Below are 17,433 nucleotides of genomic sequence, written 5' to 3' on the forward strand. Positions count from 1 at the left end.
TTGATTAGGAAAACTATACTTAAGGTGGATAGGGAGATTCTGCTGTAAACCAGAGCAGTGAGTTAGTGCTTGATTGTGGGCTGCTCTGCATTGGTGTAAGCCATGGGCTTCAGGGAAGAGGACATGGAGACTGATGGAGGCCATCTCTAACAGGTAACAGCCCTGCCTGTGTATGGAGAGGAGGGTATGTGGGGAAATGGAACGAGTGGTTAGTGATTCCTGGACCTATTGCAAGAGCAACTGAGGGAGAAAGACTGGTAGCTTGAGACGACAATTCAATGATGCAGTCAGCTGAGCATGAGAGATGAGTCTGGACTATAGCACCGAGGACCTTGGATGCAGAAAGGGTGGACCACTAGGTTTTGGTGGTACATGTTTTTAACCCTAGCATTCTGGAGGCAGAGGCAGGCAGACCTCTGTGCATTCAAAACCAGCCTGGTCTACAGAGCAAGCCAAGGTGAAGAGAAAGAAAGAAAGAAAGAAAGAAAGAAAGAAAGAAAGAAAGAAAGAAAGAAAGAAAGAAAGAGAAAGAAAGAGCGAGAGAGAAAGAGAGAGAGAGAGAAGATGGAAAACTGACCACCACAAAGAATACTGAGCATGAACAGGGTTAAGATTAGAGAGTGAAAGATGAAGCTGTAAAAAGGTGACTAAATCTGGGTGGGATGGATTATCGAATGGACTATTATATGGATTATTTCACTGACAGAAAGGATGAAGTTAGTATCAGAGGCTGATTGCTTTTGTGGAGGAGTATGAGGAGTTTGTAGCATGTCCAGAGTTAGCCTGTAGGAATTCATACTTCCAAAGTTGGGTTTCAATGAAACCATCTGTGAGAGGAACTACTATTGAAGCATAAAAGGTAATAACAAAAGCAAGGAGATAGGGCAAGAGTGAACTGGATGCCAGGAAGTGGACCTTCTGCAAGTTAAGCCTGAGAGGCAAGATGTTGGCTAACAGTGAGGAAGTAACTTGATGAATGCACTTAATGAGGTGTCCTGAGCTCTCTGGCCCCACGCTGAGGAGTAAAAGCCCAGATCCTTCTTTAACTAGACTAAGTGTCCCATTGGCATGAGCCCCTACAGAGCCCCATCATGGCTCAGTTGAAAGCTGAGCCATGATGATGGATGGATTTTATTTTTTCTTCCCTTTGTGCTTGAGGTCCAGTTAGGAAGCCACAAGCCTTCTAAGACTGCAGCTGCTGTTACTATGGCAGCCTACCACTGTTGAGAGAGCTGGGAATGTTCACTTGTTAGATGTGGGCTAAAGAAGGCCACGGGGACAACTGCCTAGCTTAGTGGGTCTTCTTTATGGCTCTGTTGTTATATCAGTCATATAATCTACAAAATGTAGCTGTGAGGCAGAGCCACCTGTAAATGACATGGATAGTTAGTCCCAGTTAGTGTTAGTGTTAGTGTTGCCCAGTTCAGATCAAATGTGGATCTCTGGGCCAAGGTCCTTGTTTTCAACATTTGACTTTGAACTCCAAGGAAATGGATGAGAGCATATGTATAGATAATAGCATGGCTGTTAAAAATAAGAAGCTGACATTGTAACAGCACAATGCTTTAAAGCCACATATGTAGGTGTGTGTCTGATCTGTGATATTTTTGCCTTGCTGAGAGTATAATTAATTAAATAAAAATAACAGTATGTGGGAAAATAAAAGTAATTCCTGCTTTATGTCTGCCTCTCTCTCTCTCTCTCTCTCTCTCTCTCTCTCTCTCTCTCTCTCTTTCTCTCTCTCTCTTTCTGTCTCTCTCTTTCAAAAACAACCACCCAGGAAATACCCTCAGTGGATCAAGAGAAAACCAGACTTGAACCTGGGCAACCCCAGCTCTCCCCAGGGGTTTCAACCATTCATCTGCACCCGCAGTTTCCAGGTAACCTGAGCTGATATGTGTTGTTCATAGGAATATTCTGAAGAAATTCATGAAGAATTTTTGTGTGTGTATCTTTGATTGTGTTTAATGAATCATTGGGCAGTATCTTTGAATTCATCGTGAAATGCCTATTTCAGTACATTTCTATACTAGAACAATGTTGGTTTGAGAAGAGTAGTGTATGTCAGAAAAGATCAGTTTCTATATAGTATACTATACTTCTGTGTAGTATACAGTGTCCAAATAGTGGAACTTCTCATTTATCAAGTGGTCACGTTTTGAACTCTGACTTAATACCATGTGCTTTCAAGATCGTTATCAGTTCCTGAAGAGGGCTATTGTATTACTTAGATGAAGTCATACTTGGATTTTGCACATGGATGCCAGTGTACACGCCAAGATTTAATTTTCCTGTCCCTCTTCCTCGTGCAGTAGTGGTTGAAAAGACATCGCCCCCTGTGCCTGTGGAAGTGGCACCTGAAGCTTCCACATCAAGTGCCAGCCAAGTGATTGCTCCTACGCAAGTAACAGGTCAGTGAAGTGTGTGCTGTGTTGTGCATCCGATGAGAACACAGGTGCAAATTGCACTCAAAATGGAATTAACAAAAGTGTGGGATCGATCGTCATAAGAGTAGTCATAAGAACAGATGAGTGTGCACAAGGAAATCATGGTACATGGGCAATGGCGTATTATAGAGCTACTGATGTTTTAAAAGAATATTTAATATTTTAAAGACATACTTCCGGAGTAACACTTATTTAGAATATCAGCCACAATGCCACAATTGCCATTTTAAATGTCTACAAATGTGGAAAAGGAGACTGAAAGAAATGCATTCGTGTTCACCAATGACGAGCCAGTAGGATATAGGCGCTCTTTATGCTCTTAGATATGATTTTGTGTATTTGAAAAATGTTTACAATATACATATTTTAATCCTTATTTTAAAAATTCTAGAAATGTATTTCTTTGGAAACAAATGAGAAACCATAAAGTGGTGATTTTCTAAATGCAGAAAAATGTAGTAAGATCATTCATAGGAAAAATGACACTGAGAACCATAAATAGGGGATTTTGACATAATCTATAATAGAGAAAAGTGAAAATAACTCAGACATTCATTTGCAGAGGATAAAATGCTAAGTGACAAAGAAGAAGGAAGCAGGCCGTGGCCTCAACCATGGACTTTCAAGCAGTTCAGTGATAGAACCAAGTCACACTTGCACCCCTGGCCTTGAGCTACATGGCATCGCTCTTGGGTTTTATTATTAGTACCAAGTGGAGAGCAATAGAAATGTGAGCAATTCTAAGTATTCTTGGAGCTCTATGAAGACAGAAGACATTTGTGATTTGCTCTTGAGAAGAAGTACAAGCTCATGGCTATAGGCAGCTGTAATAAAGCTCTCAAGTGGTGCCATTAGGAGAAGACCACACCACACCATCGTGATGCTGTCTTGAGGGGAGAGTCTTCAATGCCATAGGGAAAGGGGGGAACTGATAACTCTGAAGTGTTTTCAGGGATGGTGGGCAAGTTTCATGCCACATGACCTAGCCTCACCTTGCCTTAATGCCAAGGGATATGGAGGTAGGCACTATGTAGGAAGTTATCCTGAGCTACAAAGCTCACAGCATTCTTATAAACTCTGTGCACTGAGAGAGACTGCAGGGAGGGGGAAAGATGGACTCCAGTATGTGTGTGTGTGTGTGTGTGTGTGTGTGTGTGTGTGTGTGTGTGAGAGAGAGAGAGAGAGAGACAGACAGACAGACAGACAGACAGACTTATAGATTGATACAGATGAAGATAGATATACAGATAAATATATTGATAGAAAATTGGCTCTGTAATCTAATAAAAACAATAATTTTAAATGGGCATGTCTGAAAATATTATTCTATATTCTGAGCCCATATACGTGTACATCTGCCCCACTCATCTGAAGACATGTAATATACTATTTGGGGAAATTAAAAACTTCTAATTATTTACCTCAGTGTTATAAAATGTCATGTAACAATGAATTCACAGGTTCTTCTAAATAAGTATTGCACTTCCATTTTCTAATGTTAAGGTAAATTTAGTTCTGAAATTGTTTGTCAGGCATTAGAGGACAAACCTTTTCACACAGTAGTTTTGCAAAACTTAATTACGTTTTGCCTAGAAAAATGCCTTTCATCACTTAACGAAACTATAGAAATGATCCTGAGTGTCTTTTTTCAAATCAAGTTTTATTTTCATATATTTTATTTCATATATTTATTTTCATATATATATATATATATATATATATATATATATATTCAATTATCTCTATATACATACATATAGGTGGGGCAGGTCTGGGCATGTGTGAATGCAGTGTCTGCAGACTCCAAGAGAAGCAGGTAGTTGTCAGTCACCCAACATGGGTGGTTCTGGAAGAGCTGTATGTGCAGTTAACCACTGGGCCATCTCTCCAGCCCTAATAGTCTTGGTTTCATCACTTAAATACAGACGTGAAGAATAACTAACAAGGGGGAGTTTCTGGGCTTCAGGGAACTAGAGAGTTGATTGAAAGAGAAATGAATGTAGCCCTGCTATATGAAGTTGTAAGAAGACAGCTCAATTTAGTCTGGCAGATATTCAGGACCAACATCTGCTATCACATGTTTGAAGCACAAATATTTCCTTCCAGGAAACAAGTGACCCTGAATTTTTTTTCTATTTTGTGTAACAGTTGTAAGTGCTTCCACTTCCTCTAGTAAAATAACTTTTTGGAAAAAATCCATCCTTCAGGAGAAAATTATAAATAGAGAGTCTTCTAATTGATGCATTTGCAGCTTCAAAGTTATTACAGAAACATAAGGTACAAGAGCATGAGACTACCGTGCCATGTTAAATTTCATTTTCAATCAAAATGTAAACATTCCTGGCAGTTTAATGTGAGGACCAAGGTATAGATTTAAGGAACCTGCACATCATTTATCATGGGAACGTTGTACGGTTTTCATCCCTTAAAGTCTAGACACAATCAATGTCATGTTTTACTGCTATTTTCTCCCATAGCTGAAGAAAGGGATGGACTAATCTCAGATTCTAAAATAAACACAATCAGTTCCACGTTGCTCAATGATGATATCTTTGTGATTGCAAAATTGGAAAGGAGCCCTTTTGGATCTAGCCACACACCCTTGGACATGGAATAATTATAAAAGGAGCAGAGTATTTGCGGGAAGCATTTGTCTCCACTCTGAACAGCTGACTTGGTGACTTGCTACGTTACTGGCCTACCGTTTCCAAATAAATCAGGCATTTCAGCATATAAATTCTTGATTTTGCACAGTGTCATAATAGCTGAAGGATAGGTTGGAAAAATCAAACCTTTATTTCTCTAGCAAATATTTACAAAGTGGAAACATCTGTTTCAATTGTTGTGGGACAATGTCTGCTCCTCCTGGGGAACTTGGGAAGCCAGGGCATTTTAATAAACCTTTCCATGAGTTAATACTTGATGCCTTGCTTTGGCTCTTCCTGTACTGTCCCTATTGCCATTGCAAACTGGCCAGGAACTTCTCTTCCTCTCCCACTACTGCCTTATAGAAACCTCCATAATGACCATGGCCAGAATGTTTTAAAAACTATGAGCTAGTCTGATTTTTCTAGAACTCAGAGTTGACCCCTTTGAAACTATTCATCCCTGAAGCATATTCCTACCGTCCTTACGGCCTCAACAAACTCCACCAATGGAAAATGAATTGGTTATTCGAGTATACAATCACTACCCTTTGCTATTCCAGCTCCATTATCTGTCAGTTGATTCCTTTATTCTTCCATCACTTTGGATAATCACAGGATAAAGGGATGACCTTGAGACCAACACACGAGTTTTTATAACTGGCCCAAAGCTTCTCTTTTTACTGAGTTTTAGAAAATAAACACACTGAGCTGCTGAATCTCCCATTGACCTTGTGGCTGAGAGACAGTGCATTTGGTTTTCCACTGGCTTTTGTTCATGGTTCTTTTCCCCAAGTCCTCAGTGAATTCTAGACCAAGGAAGAGAATAAGGTTATTGAGCTGGTGAGGTTATATCAGGGGAAGCACTGTCTTGCCACCCAAGATGCACACATGTAAGCATTTTGAAGGGCACAGGAAAGAGTCCAGTGGAACACTCACTTAACCTCAGTGGGACAGCTAACAATCCCTGGAACAAAGGATAGTCACATTCACCAGGGAGCCCCTGAGGGCAGGAATGAGCATTGCCTGAGACGTTATGCCTCAGTGGAATGTCTTAGCTGTGTTTCCAAAGCTTGTGTTAGACAATTTCTAAAAGAAATGTGTCTCTTTATAAAGTGACCCATTCTGTAGAATGAGGCTCGTCCTGTAGGAGTGCCTGCAGCTGAGCGACTCTTGGGAAAGTGCAATGCATCTTGTCTCTGCCTTTAAACCCAGAAAATCAAGAAATCTTTTCCTATTAAGACCATGTCCCAGTGCTCACCCTTCTATGTGCTGTGTATGTTCTTAAGTATGAAAAACCTAATTTGGAATGAGGGAAAGATGACCAAGACATACTTTCAAAGGTTAAAAACATACATACATATACACTTATGGATGTGTGCATGCTCACCCATAGGCATGTGCACGCGCTCGTGCACACACACACACGCACAGACACACACACACATGCACACACACACTGATATATATGTACACTCATGTGTACATGCTAGAGATCAAACCCAAACCCAGGGCTTTGCTCACACTAGGCAAGTGTTTTGCCACTGAGCTTCGTGCTTACCTGTTTGAGGTAGGGTCTCATTATGTAACTCACGCTGACCTTGAACCTTTGGCTCTCCTGTTCCCGTTTCCCAAGTGCTAGAATTCTAGAAATGTAACACCAATCCCAGTTGACTTATACTCACTTTAAGGAAAACACTGATTCTGATTAACTTTTTGCTGATTGCTTTGTAGAAAGCAAATAAACCATTGTGGAGGTGATTGGGGCTATTTCTGTCCAGGAGGGCAGGGTCTCGCCTAGCAAACGAGTGGTATCAATCTTCAAGAACACATTGATCATAATAGTTAATCGCTGTTGGAATGGGATGACCAATGAAGAAAGCAACTGTGTTGTAGGAAGGTTCCTTCCATTCCCTCTCTTATCCTCTTTTCTTCCCCTCCTCCTTGCCTCCCTTCCTTCCTGGGTTCATGTCCTAGAACCCTCTAGTGGCGTCAACATGACAGTTCCATACATTTTTATTGCCCCACTAGTCAGGACTAATATTTTTGAGATGTGCCTCTGACTGCTTCATCTGTAAGACAGTCAATGCAAACTCCCCGACATCCTTCACCTGTATGATTCACCCACAGCTCTAGTTTAATGTGTTGGACTGAAAGGAAAGGCCACTGTCACTCATTTCTTACAGCCAAAGAGTTGTCATTGTGAGCCATCTTTCCTGCAGATGGTTAACAGGACACAATAGAACTAACATAAGAGAAATAACTGAAATACATTGACAAACTGTGTGGTAGGAATATATTGAATTCTGTTCCAGCACCATGTGTTTTTGGAGACTTTCATTCATGTGTGTAAAAATTCCAGCCTATAGTTATGCCTGAAAAACAACAGATAGATATTTCCTCATCAAGAAATTGGTATTCATGAAGGGGGTTGTATTAAACCCCAGTTTTACAGCTTTCAGTTCGCTCTGAATGTAAGTATGTTAATTCACCTTCTGATGAATTCATTTTACTTTTGATTAGTTGGGCTTTTCTGTTTTAAGAAAGTGACCAGGAGCCGGGCGGTGGTGGCGCATGCCTTTAATCCCAGCACTTGGGAGGCAGAGGCAGGCGGATTTCTGAGTTCGAGGCCAGCCTGGTCTACAGAGTGAGTGCCAGGACAGCCAGGGCTACACAGAGAAACCCTGTCTCGAAAAACCAAAAAAAAAAAAAAAAGTGACCAGGAAGACGTATATAGGAATTTCAGTAATTAACAAACCAAGAGCTTTAAATGTTAATCATTTTCAAAAGAGGCATCTATTATAATGGATAAACAATAACTGGAGATGTATTTGTTTTTTATTTTTCCACTATGAAATTCCCACAGGAAAATTTTTACCTGAGAGTCTATGTGCACACACCAGTGAAACTCTTTTCACCCTTTACCTTCAGGGTTCTGTAGCACATACAAATGATATCATGTTTATTTTATTTTATATGCATGGATGTTTCGTGTGTGTGTGTGTGTGTGTGTATATATATATATATATATATATATATATATATATATATATATATATCTGTGTACCATTTGAATGCCTGGTGCCTGGTGCCTGATGCCAGAAGAGGGTGTCATATCTCCTGGGACCGGGTGTTGCAGACAGTGTGGCTGCTGAGAATTGAATCTTGGTCCTCTGGAAGAGCAACGAGTGTTCTTAACTGCAGAGCCATCTCTCCAGTTCTATCCCTGTTTGGTATAGGACTTCATTGTGAACAGTGGGAACAATATTCATGACTAATGCCTTGGAGCTGCACATTAAGTGATATGTGTTACTGAGCTTTTTTCTTTTCAACCCTGAAGTTGGAACTCTGATTATTTCTATTTTGCACGTGTAAAAACATATGGTCTAGAAATGACTGGGTAACTTATCCTGTGCTACAGGACTATAAATGACATTAGAGTTTATACCTTTTTCTAACTGCAAGCCATCAAAGCAATTGGCTGCACTTACCACACTCTGCCATTATACTTTCCTGCAGGGCTCATTGGAGGCAGGATGTCTTAGGTGGGGTACTTCATCTCAGACAGGTCCTTTTGCATCCTACATTTCTTGGTTACTTAAGTTCATTTTTCCACATTCCTAGGCATCTCCGCCACCATGGTGTGATGGCATGTGATATATGGGGCCAGGTGAGGATTTGATCAGTGTTAACTGTACACGTTTGGAGGAAGCAGGAAGCATCACAGTGGCGTCAGTAGGAACGTAAGGGAGGGATGGAAGAAATTTAAGGGACAGTTCTACTTTGCTAAGGCAAAGTGTGATCACCTTAAAATTGTAATATTCATGTAGAAGTTTTAGGACTCTGGATAGTAGTAAAATTTTGTATCATCTTGATCATTTCTGGGGAACTCAACTTTGAACTGCTAATAAATAGAAAGTTCTCATCCATTTCTCCTTAGGAGAGGTCATGAGATGACTCAAATTCTCTCACTTAAGAAGAAATAGAATTCAGAGTAACTCTTTGATAGGCCATGCAGGAAGTTGCTTTGTTTACCACCTTCATCATAGAAGACTTCTGAGTTTCTGTTTGGTTCATCTTCTAACTTGATTCACTGGGAATAAGCGGTAGGCATAGGTGGAGCTAGCTGATCAGTCATAAAGTAGTTACCTGAATTTGCAGGTAAACTCATAGCCCACACAGTGTTCTGGACACGGGCCTACAATATGATGCGCAGCTGCTTGCGAAACACAAAGCTTTGTTGCGTGGGTACAATGAAATCCTGCTGAGGTGGGGGGTTTTCACATTGTTTTGTTCCTTTTAAAGAAATCAACGAATGTACTGTGAACCCAGACATTTGTGGAGCAGGACACTGCATCAACCTGCCGGTGAGGTATACCTGCATCTGCTACGAGGGCTACAAGTTCAGTGAACAACAGAGGAAATGCGTTGGTAAGAAGCACTAGGATGGACAGACTCTTGAGTAGGGAACAGTTGCATACTTGGAATGTTTCTTAATTTTAATCATCTTGGGAAAACATTGCTGTTAATTGTTTTAAAGGAAGCCTTAGAATTTTTTTTTAAAAAAGGAGTAGTTTGCCCAAACCCTGGGACTCTCTTATTTCTGTGTTTACCTTGCTACAGGTAGGACATTTGCATAAAGGTGGGTTGCTTTACAAAAGTGAATAAAATGTGAGCGCCAGCAATAGCTCCCTGTAATCATGTATTTAGCCTAAACAAATCCACACTGAAGCATGCAGCAATAATACATTCACGTATACATGCAAAGTCTGATTTCTGATAGGGGTTTCTAAATTTAAAATCTCTTCATGCATGAAGGGTGGATTCCTGAGTGGGGGGGGGGGAATATCTTATAGGTGTAGTAGAATTATTAGTCAATTATTACAGTGTATTAACTCTAAATTTATTTTAACCCTTTAAAATAAAATTTACTATGTTTTAAGACATGGGCAATAAGTAAGAAAAGAAAGAAAGAAAGAAAGAAAGAAAGAAAGAAAGAAAGAAAGAAAGAAAGAAAGAATCAAGTACACCTAGCAGCACTTTACTGTAGAATTTCATATGTATGTATATGTGTAAGTAGGTAGGATTTCATATGTATGTACATGTGTAAGTAGGTAGGATTTCATATGTATGTACATGTGTAAACAGGTAGGCATAAGAGACAGCCGCACTGATACTTACTTTCTCACGCATCTGTCATGTGTAGTCACCTTTAGAACCTAGACTGCTAAGCAGCAAAGGTAACAGAGTGATCGTGACCCAGCAGTGGCTCCGGTGCACTGCAGGTAGATTATCCCTGACTTTTCTGGTGGAGGTGAACCCCAGTGCTTTGTGCCCCTGCTCACCAGGAAAATCTTCCCCACTAAGCAGAAATCTATATTTTTGAAACACTAATGATAGATTTTGTGGGTTTTTTAAAAATTGTTTTAAGTTTTACCCTTTGAAACGAACACATTCCCTACTCACACTCCTTCGGGCCACTTCCCCTTTGACCATTCTTTTTGCTTATAATGATCTCTCTGATCCCCAGGGGATAGTGTTGATATTTGGTGCTTCACAGAACACAGAAGCAGAGTCCTGATAAACAGCAACTAATTTTGCCTTGTATTCTTGTTAACAGACATTGATGAATGTGCCCAGGTCCAGCACCTCTGCTCCCAGGGTCGCTGTGAGAACACAGAGGGGAGTTTCCTGTGTATTTGCCCAGCAGGGTTTATGGCCAGTGAGGAGGGTACTAACTGTATAGGTAATAATGATCCTGATGTTGGCTCTTGGGGGATGGGCAGGTTCAGTGCTCATACAAACAATCCAACACTCTTTTATCAAACATCTGCCGTGGTACTGGGAGACAATACTTTGGAAGAAAGAATATCAAAGGTGTGCAATAAAAGAGGTTATTTTGGGTTCACCACCACCATCATGTGAATCTAAACATGCGACTTGAGAGTATGATAAATACATCAAAGTGATGAGGGTACAAACCAGATATCTCTCTATCATTTTTAAATAGGTAGGAGCTAGAAGTAGAAAGTGGTAACTTTGCACAGTGGAACTGGTACAGTCACTATGGAAATCAGTGTGTAGACTTTAAAAAAAAAAACCTACAAATAGAATGGCCATGTAATCCAGATATGCCTTGAAATATACCCCAAAGGCTCCATATTCCGCCATGGATACATTTACACGTTCATAGCTATTACTGTGCTGTTTACAGTAGTCAGGAATTGGAGCCAGCCTAGATATCTATCAACAAATAAATAGATACTAAAAATGAGAGATGTGTATTACACACACACACACACACACACACACACAATGGAGGTGTTTTTCGGCTCTAAAGAAAAATGAAATTACTAAAATTTCTAGAAAATATTAAGTAAACTTATTTATACTCAGAAAAACAAAAGCTGCATGTTCTTTTGATATGCAACTCCTAACTATGTATGTATGTTTGTATGTATGTATGTTGTATGTATGTATGTTGTATGTATGTTTGTATGTATGTATGTTGTATGTATGTATGTATGTTTGTATGTATGTATGTATGTATGTTTGTATGTATGTATGTTTGTATGTATGTATGTTTGTATGTATGTATGTTTGTATGTATGTATGTTTGTATGTATGTATGTATGTATGTATGTTTGTATGTATGTATGTATGTTTGTATGTATGTATGTATGTTTGTATGTATGTATGTATGTGCTTGTATGAAAATGAGTAGGACTAGAGGTCAGGAAACCAGGAGGGTACACATGAGAAGGGGGAGACAACTTAAAAAGAAAGATATGGTGGAGATAATAGAAAATGTGTGGCATAAAGGGGGTTATTGGGAGAGGAAGGAAGGATGCAGGCTGGGGCAACATCAGAAAGAAGGGGTGCGGTGGGGGAGGAGGTTGGAAGAGGGAGAAACAAAAACAAAACTAAGTGTTTGTAAAGGCCATAAAGGAAATCTGTTACTTTCTATGCTAATTAGAAACTGAGAAGAAAACCATAACAAATAAAAATGAATAACCTTGGACAATACTTTGTGTTTCACGCAGATGTGGATGAATGTCTGAGGCCTGATGTGTGTAGGGAAGGCCGCTGCATCAACACTGCTGGGGCCTTCCGGTGTGAATACTGTGACAGTGGGTACCGGATGTCACGGCGGGGCCACTGCGAGGGTGAGTATGCTGACAAGACTGAGAGACCTATGACTCAGGACTCAGTGATGTCGCGGGGTCTAGACCCAAGGCTGGAAGGCAACTGCTGTGGGTTTGCTGTTCTCAGTTCTACCCATGACCCAGTGAGTCCTTTGTCCCTTCACAAGGTTCAAAGCCTCTCTCTCTGCTCACAGCCTCTGCCTGACTTCAACGGCTCTGTCTGCCTTATTTCCTACATTGATAGTCTCCTTATTTTTCACTTTGGCATCTGTCTTTCCTGGTGTTTGCAGTTGCAAGCACAGTTAATTGATGATGATTCTGGATTGGGGCCAGATTTAATTACAGTGTCTGGCTGCTCACTCTTCTGTGAATACAATGCAGGTGTAACCTGGGTTCATTTTTTATTTCCCTCTTCCCATCTTGTTCCATTTTTTTTTTTTTGTCTCAACTGTCTTTTTTTACATGTATTCTGGAACTTTCCTGCAGACTGTTTGAAGCACTGTCTGACGGATTTGGAGCCAGAGACTAACAGCGCTAGATAACGTTTCTTCATCACAGTGACGGAGATGGTGCTCATTAGTGAAACGTCTTGGAAACTGTGTACAGTGTGGTCAGAATTGTATTCTAATTGGTATTTCTGTTGGTGCAGATGTTCATGTTACATCAGTTCTTCTTCTTATTATTATTAATTTTTTTGGTAATTATTTTCCCCAGAGAGATTAACTTCTGCAGCAATCTTGGCATGGACCCACAAGAGCAAAGACACAGGTCACTGACCTGGTGTTTGAAGGGTTTCAAGTTAGATATGGATTGGATTCTGGCACTCCCTGGCTGGCTGCCTGCAGCTGCCTGAAGCTCTGCATCTTTTCCACTGTGGGCAAAATTCTACAAGCTAGGGAGGGACAGGCTTAGTGGCCCAGTCTTCCCTTAGCTGTCCCTTGGCTTCTGCATATTGGCTCCTTTCACACTCAGATGACCTAGGCCTGGAATGAGAACTAATTAGACATTTCTTGGCAGTTCGTACCTGCCTGTCCTGCTGGCCTCTTGCCTCAGCCCCTTGGGTTCTAACTCTAGAGACAAGTGGGAGCGTCGTGTGTTACTGGGCGTCTGATCAGTTTGGATCAGAGCAGAGCCATGAACCTTCCCATCTATGGCCCAGTGCCACTGGACAAGCACCAAAGTGTCCCCACTGTCCTCTTCTAGGGAATCCTCCCTCTGCAGTAGAGTGTGAGCCTAGAAAAGCATGGGTGGGAATCAGCTGACAACTCTCATTCGTAGTAATTGTCTGGTCTAAACCTTAGTTCATCGCTTGTAAAAGGAGAGCCATGAAGTCAGTTGGCAGGGTCATTGTGAGCATAAACTTGTGTAGCTGAAGCCTGTGTGACACTCTTCATCGTCTCCTTTCAGTGTCTTTACATCCTCTTCAATGACTCTTTGTTCTTGGCTCAAGCAAGAATAGTGCTAAAAATTGAAGATAGTTTTGACAAATATTCATACACAAAAGGAAAACCAAACACCAATCCTTAATTATGCTCCATATACAGCCCCAGAGAAGAAAGAGGATATTTACATAATGACAGAAAGAAGTAGACTGGATCGTTTAAAATGCTGCAAATTATAGCTGATAGAATATTCAGTAATAATCTATGGGAATTATGTAACTCTAGTTAGCATGTCATTAGGGTTCCCTGGGTGTGCATAAATCTATCTCCACAAAAATGCTTGAAGAGAAAAAGAGACCAAATACTGTGACTGTTTTTAATTCCACGGTGGACCAGAACCAAAGGTCCCCAGGTCTCTGGCTCCCCAGAGCTTGTCTCGGATGCCACGAAGGAAGTTGCTTTTAAACAGGAGTTGAGTCTCCAAGGAGCCTATTGCAATTTTCAGACATTATCTCATTTGCCCTTAAAATGTCACAAGGCAGGTGGCCCTGGCTTTGTAGATGAAGGCCAAGCAGGAAGTGCCACAGCAGATTCACAGGTGCTTTCCTACACCTCAACACAGAGCAGACTGTGGCCAGTTCAATGACAGTCTCTGATTGGCAGTTGCATTTTTTCTAAAGAAAAAGATTCATATACAGTGGAAGAGAGAGAGAGAAGAGAGAGAGAGAGAGAGAGAGAGAGAGAGAGAGAGAACCACAACAGTGTCGCATGTAGTTACAGCAATGACTCGATCCTTTTATTTTGTCTCCATGATAATCACTTTAAACCTCTTTTGTGCAGAAGCTTCTTTCACAAAGTATTCTTAAAGGTATCTAGAATGAAGACCACAAATCCCTGTGATTATTTAATTAGTGAACCAATTCTGCTTATTTTCACTTTCGTCTTTTGCCCTGGATCCTAAAAGTATGTTTCCATAAGTATATTCTGGAGTCTTCTCTCTTGTATATTTTCTTTGGGAAACTTAGACATTACATGTGCTTCTCTAAATACAAAATGCTCCCCCAGGAAAGTAGCCTTCTACTGTATGGAGATATAGTGGCCCTGGTCTGGTATCATTTTAAACTACAACCTATTCTTCCCCTCCTTTCAAAAATATCTAGAAAAAAATTACCATGCCTAGGACTGAGAGGATGGTTCAGTGGGTAAAGGTGTTTACTAGCAAGCATGAAAACCTGTACTTAGTCCCCAGGACCCAAAGGGTGGAAGTAAAGAAGGAATTCCCACAAGTTGTTCTCTGAAACACACACACACACACACACACACACACACACACACCTCACTACCTCTGTGACAAAATGTCAACCATATGTAAAGTGTTTTCTCTCTTTAAAAAGAATTATGATTAATAAAGTCACTTAGTAGGGCACAGTAAAAGTGACATTTGACTGGAGAATTTATAAATGGTCATATCACCTCTTCTGGAAATTTTTTGAAGTATCTGATGAGTTCTTCTCATTCTCATTCTCCTTCTACTTCTAAGAATTCATATAATATGATAGTTAAGTTATTCAGTCCTAGAATGCCCTCTACTCCATGTAAGATTTGGTCCACAGTGTGGCCCCAGACAACCCACTGTCTCACTGAAGGGTGGAGAAGGCCACCGTTCCAATGTGAATAAATATTTAACCAGCTTGATTTGTGTGTTCCTGTTGGATATTTGCCACTACACCTGGTGTCTCACCCAATTACCTTCTTCCCTGAAATATAAGATGCTTTTTCTCACTCTCATGATGAAATTCAGAGGGTTTTTTGGGGGGGGCGACTTCTGATAAGATGTTCACTACCTAACTTCCTAATTTTTCAGATATTGATGAATGTCTGACGCCAAGCACTTGTCCCGAGGAACAATGTGTGAACTCCCCAGGCTCTTACCAGTGCGTGCCCTGCACAGAAGGGTTCCGGGGCTGGAACGGACAATGCCTTGGTAGGTAGCACCACACTCCCATCAGGATTTCATTTCTTTGAAAATAGAGGTGGAGTTCTCAGAAAAGTTTTGAGTAATTTTAAATCATGGAGAATGTAAGAAAAGGAGTTGGCACAGAGGACATGAAGTTCTAAAAGGAGCAAATATTTCTGAGGGACCCAAACTATCCCTAATAAGATCTTAAATGAAATAAAATAAAGTGATAAACATTACAGGAAAGAAAGATGGAGAACAAAAGCCTTAAAAAGGGAAGCGTGTATCCACGATCCCAGCTATTTGGGAGGCAGAAGCAGAAGGATTACAGGTTACAGGCCAGCCTAGGGTACCTAGCAAGATCTTCTCTCAAAACAAAAATGGCTGGAGATGTAACTCAGTGGTAGCGCTCTTGCCTAGCTTGTTAGGGTTAGGGTTAGGATTAGGGTTAGGGTTAGGATTAGGGTTAGGGTTAGGGTTAGGGTTAGGGTTAGGGTTAGGGTTAGGGTTAGGGTTAGGGTTAGGGTTAGTCCCTGTGTTCAATCCCCGGTACTGGACTAAAGGGAAGAAAATGTCGTGAGGTGGAGTGAAAGAGGAAGAGATGGGGCCCAGTAAGAAGCTGGCATGGCACACACAGAGCTGAAAGGAAGGTAGGACTCAAGGAGCTGTCAGATGAGACCAGCCTCTCTGTTGCTGTGGTCCTCTGCCTTTGTACATCTGTTTGCCTGTGATTGTTTTGTTTTAAGTGGAGCTCTTAGTTCTGGGGAGACTGTTTCAGTTGTTAAGAGCACAGGATGCTCTTGCCCGAGGATACTGGTTCAGTCCTCAGAGCCCACATGGCATTTCACAACTAACCTGTGACTCCAGTTGACTCCAGTTCCAAGGGCTCTGTTACTGTCCTCTGGCCTTGGGAGCACTGCATACATTTGGTTCACATACATACATGCAAGAATGTACTTAGACACATAAAAATTTAAGAAAATAAATCTCTTTTTTAGAAATTGACAGCTTTCTACTTCATGCCAGAACTTTGAATATGTGAGTTTAGCATATCACTCATTCCTACTTTAATTTCTCTCCAATTGTGTAGTAACTGCACACACATGGATGGACACACACATACTCTAATAATTGTTTCACATACTGATATATATTGAGGAGCAAAACCTATCATAAAACAGGTTACTCTCAAATACCCCTTAATGGACATTTAAATGGAGAAGAAAGGAAACCATTTCTGACAAAGCTAGATGTATGCCAGAAGCTTATGAAAAACTTGGTTATACAGAATAAGGCCAATGTAGCTGATCCCAGAGAACAGAGAAAACACACTGCAAGATGTGGGGATGGAGCACGCAAGGCCCTCTACTCAGTTACAGATGTTGATTTTATTCTGCTAACTCTGGGAAGACACTTAGGTGCTTTAGAGGGATGAAGATTAGTTGGCAGCAGAGACAATCCCAATTTCAGAGCTTTGGCTTCATCACCAGACATCAGGACCCATGCAGCCATTGTTTCTGGTACAGTTGCCCTTGTTCTAAAACACCATCTGCATCCCATCCACATCCCCTCTGTATCACATCTTCATCTGCATCCCCAGGAAACTCCAACCAATGTAAGATGTATATCTTTGAGGAAAAGAAGAAAAAGTGTCTATTCATTTACTGTTTATTGATAATCAGTGATTCGTGTCAATGATGCTATTCAGAAAGTGCACTTGGTTTTTGTTTTCCCATCAGGCATAGGTTTCCAAGTTCTTTTGGTGTTCTCATTTTCACATACTGGTTTGTGTGAACCAGAAGCAAAACTGTAGCCAAGTCTGTCTTAGATAGCTGTAGTTCATAATACTGCAAACAC

At 40.8% G+C, this 17,433-nt stretch overlaps 1 protein-coding gene across 10 annotated transcripts in view; it reads left to right on the top strand.

Annotated features, from left to right (window-relative positions):
- Positions 1-17,433, top strand: part of Ltbp1 (latent transforming growth factor beta binding protein 1) — a 381,523-nt gene that overhangs the window by 271,407 nt on the left and 92,683 nt on the right. For 6 of the 10 annotated variants that reach the window (XM_076942288.1, XM_076942287.1, XM_034513993.2 and 3 more), the window contains 6 exons: positions 1,781-1,880; positions 2,313-2,411; positions 9,398-9,523; positions 10,713-10,838; positions 12,136-12,258; positions 15,484-15,603. In XM_076942288.1, the coding sequence (XP_076798403.1) occupies positions 1,781-1,880; positions 2,313-2,411; positions 9,398-9,523; positions 10,713-10,838; positions 12,136-12,258; positions 15,484-15,603 (694 nt within the window). The remainder of the gene's footprint in view (positions 1-1,780; positions 1,881-2,312; positions 2,412-9,397; positions 9,524-10,712; positions 10,839-12,135; positions 12,259-15,483; positions 15,604-17,433) is intronic. The other 4 variants (XM_076942286.1, XM_076942292.1, XM_076942289.1 and 1 more) reach the window with 1 other exon arrangement.

Source organism: Arvicanthis niloticus, chromosome 11 (genome assembly GCF_011762505.2).
Source record: "Arvicanthis niloticus isolate mArvNil1 chromosome 11, mArvNil1.pat.X, whole genome shotgun sequence".
NCBI lineage: Eukaryota > Metazoa > Chordata > Mammalia > Rodentia > Muridae > Arvicanthis > Arvicanthis niloticus.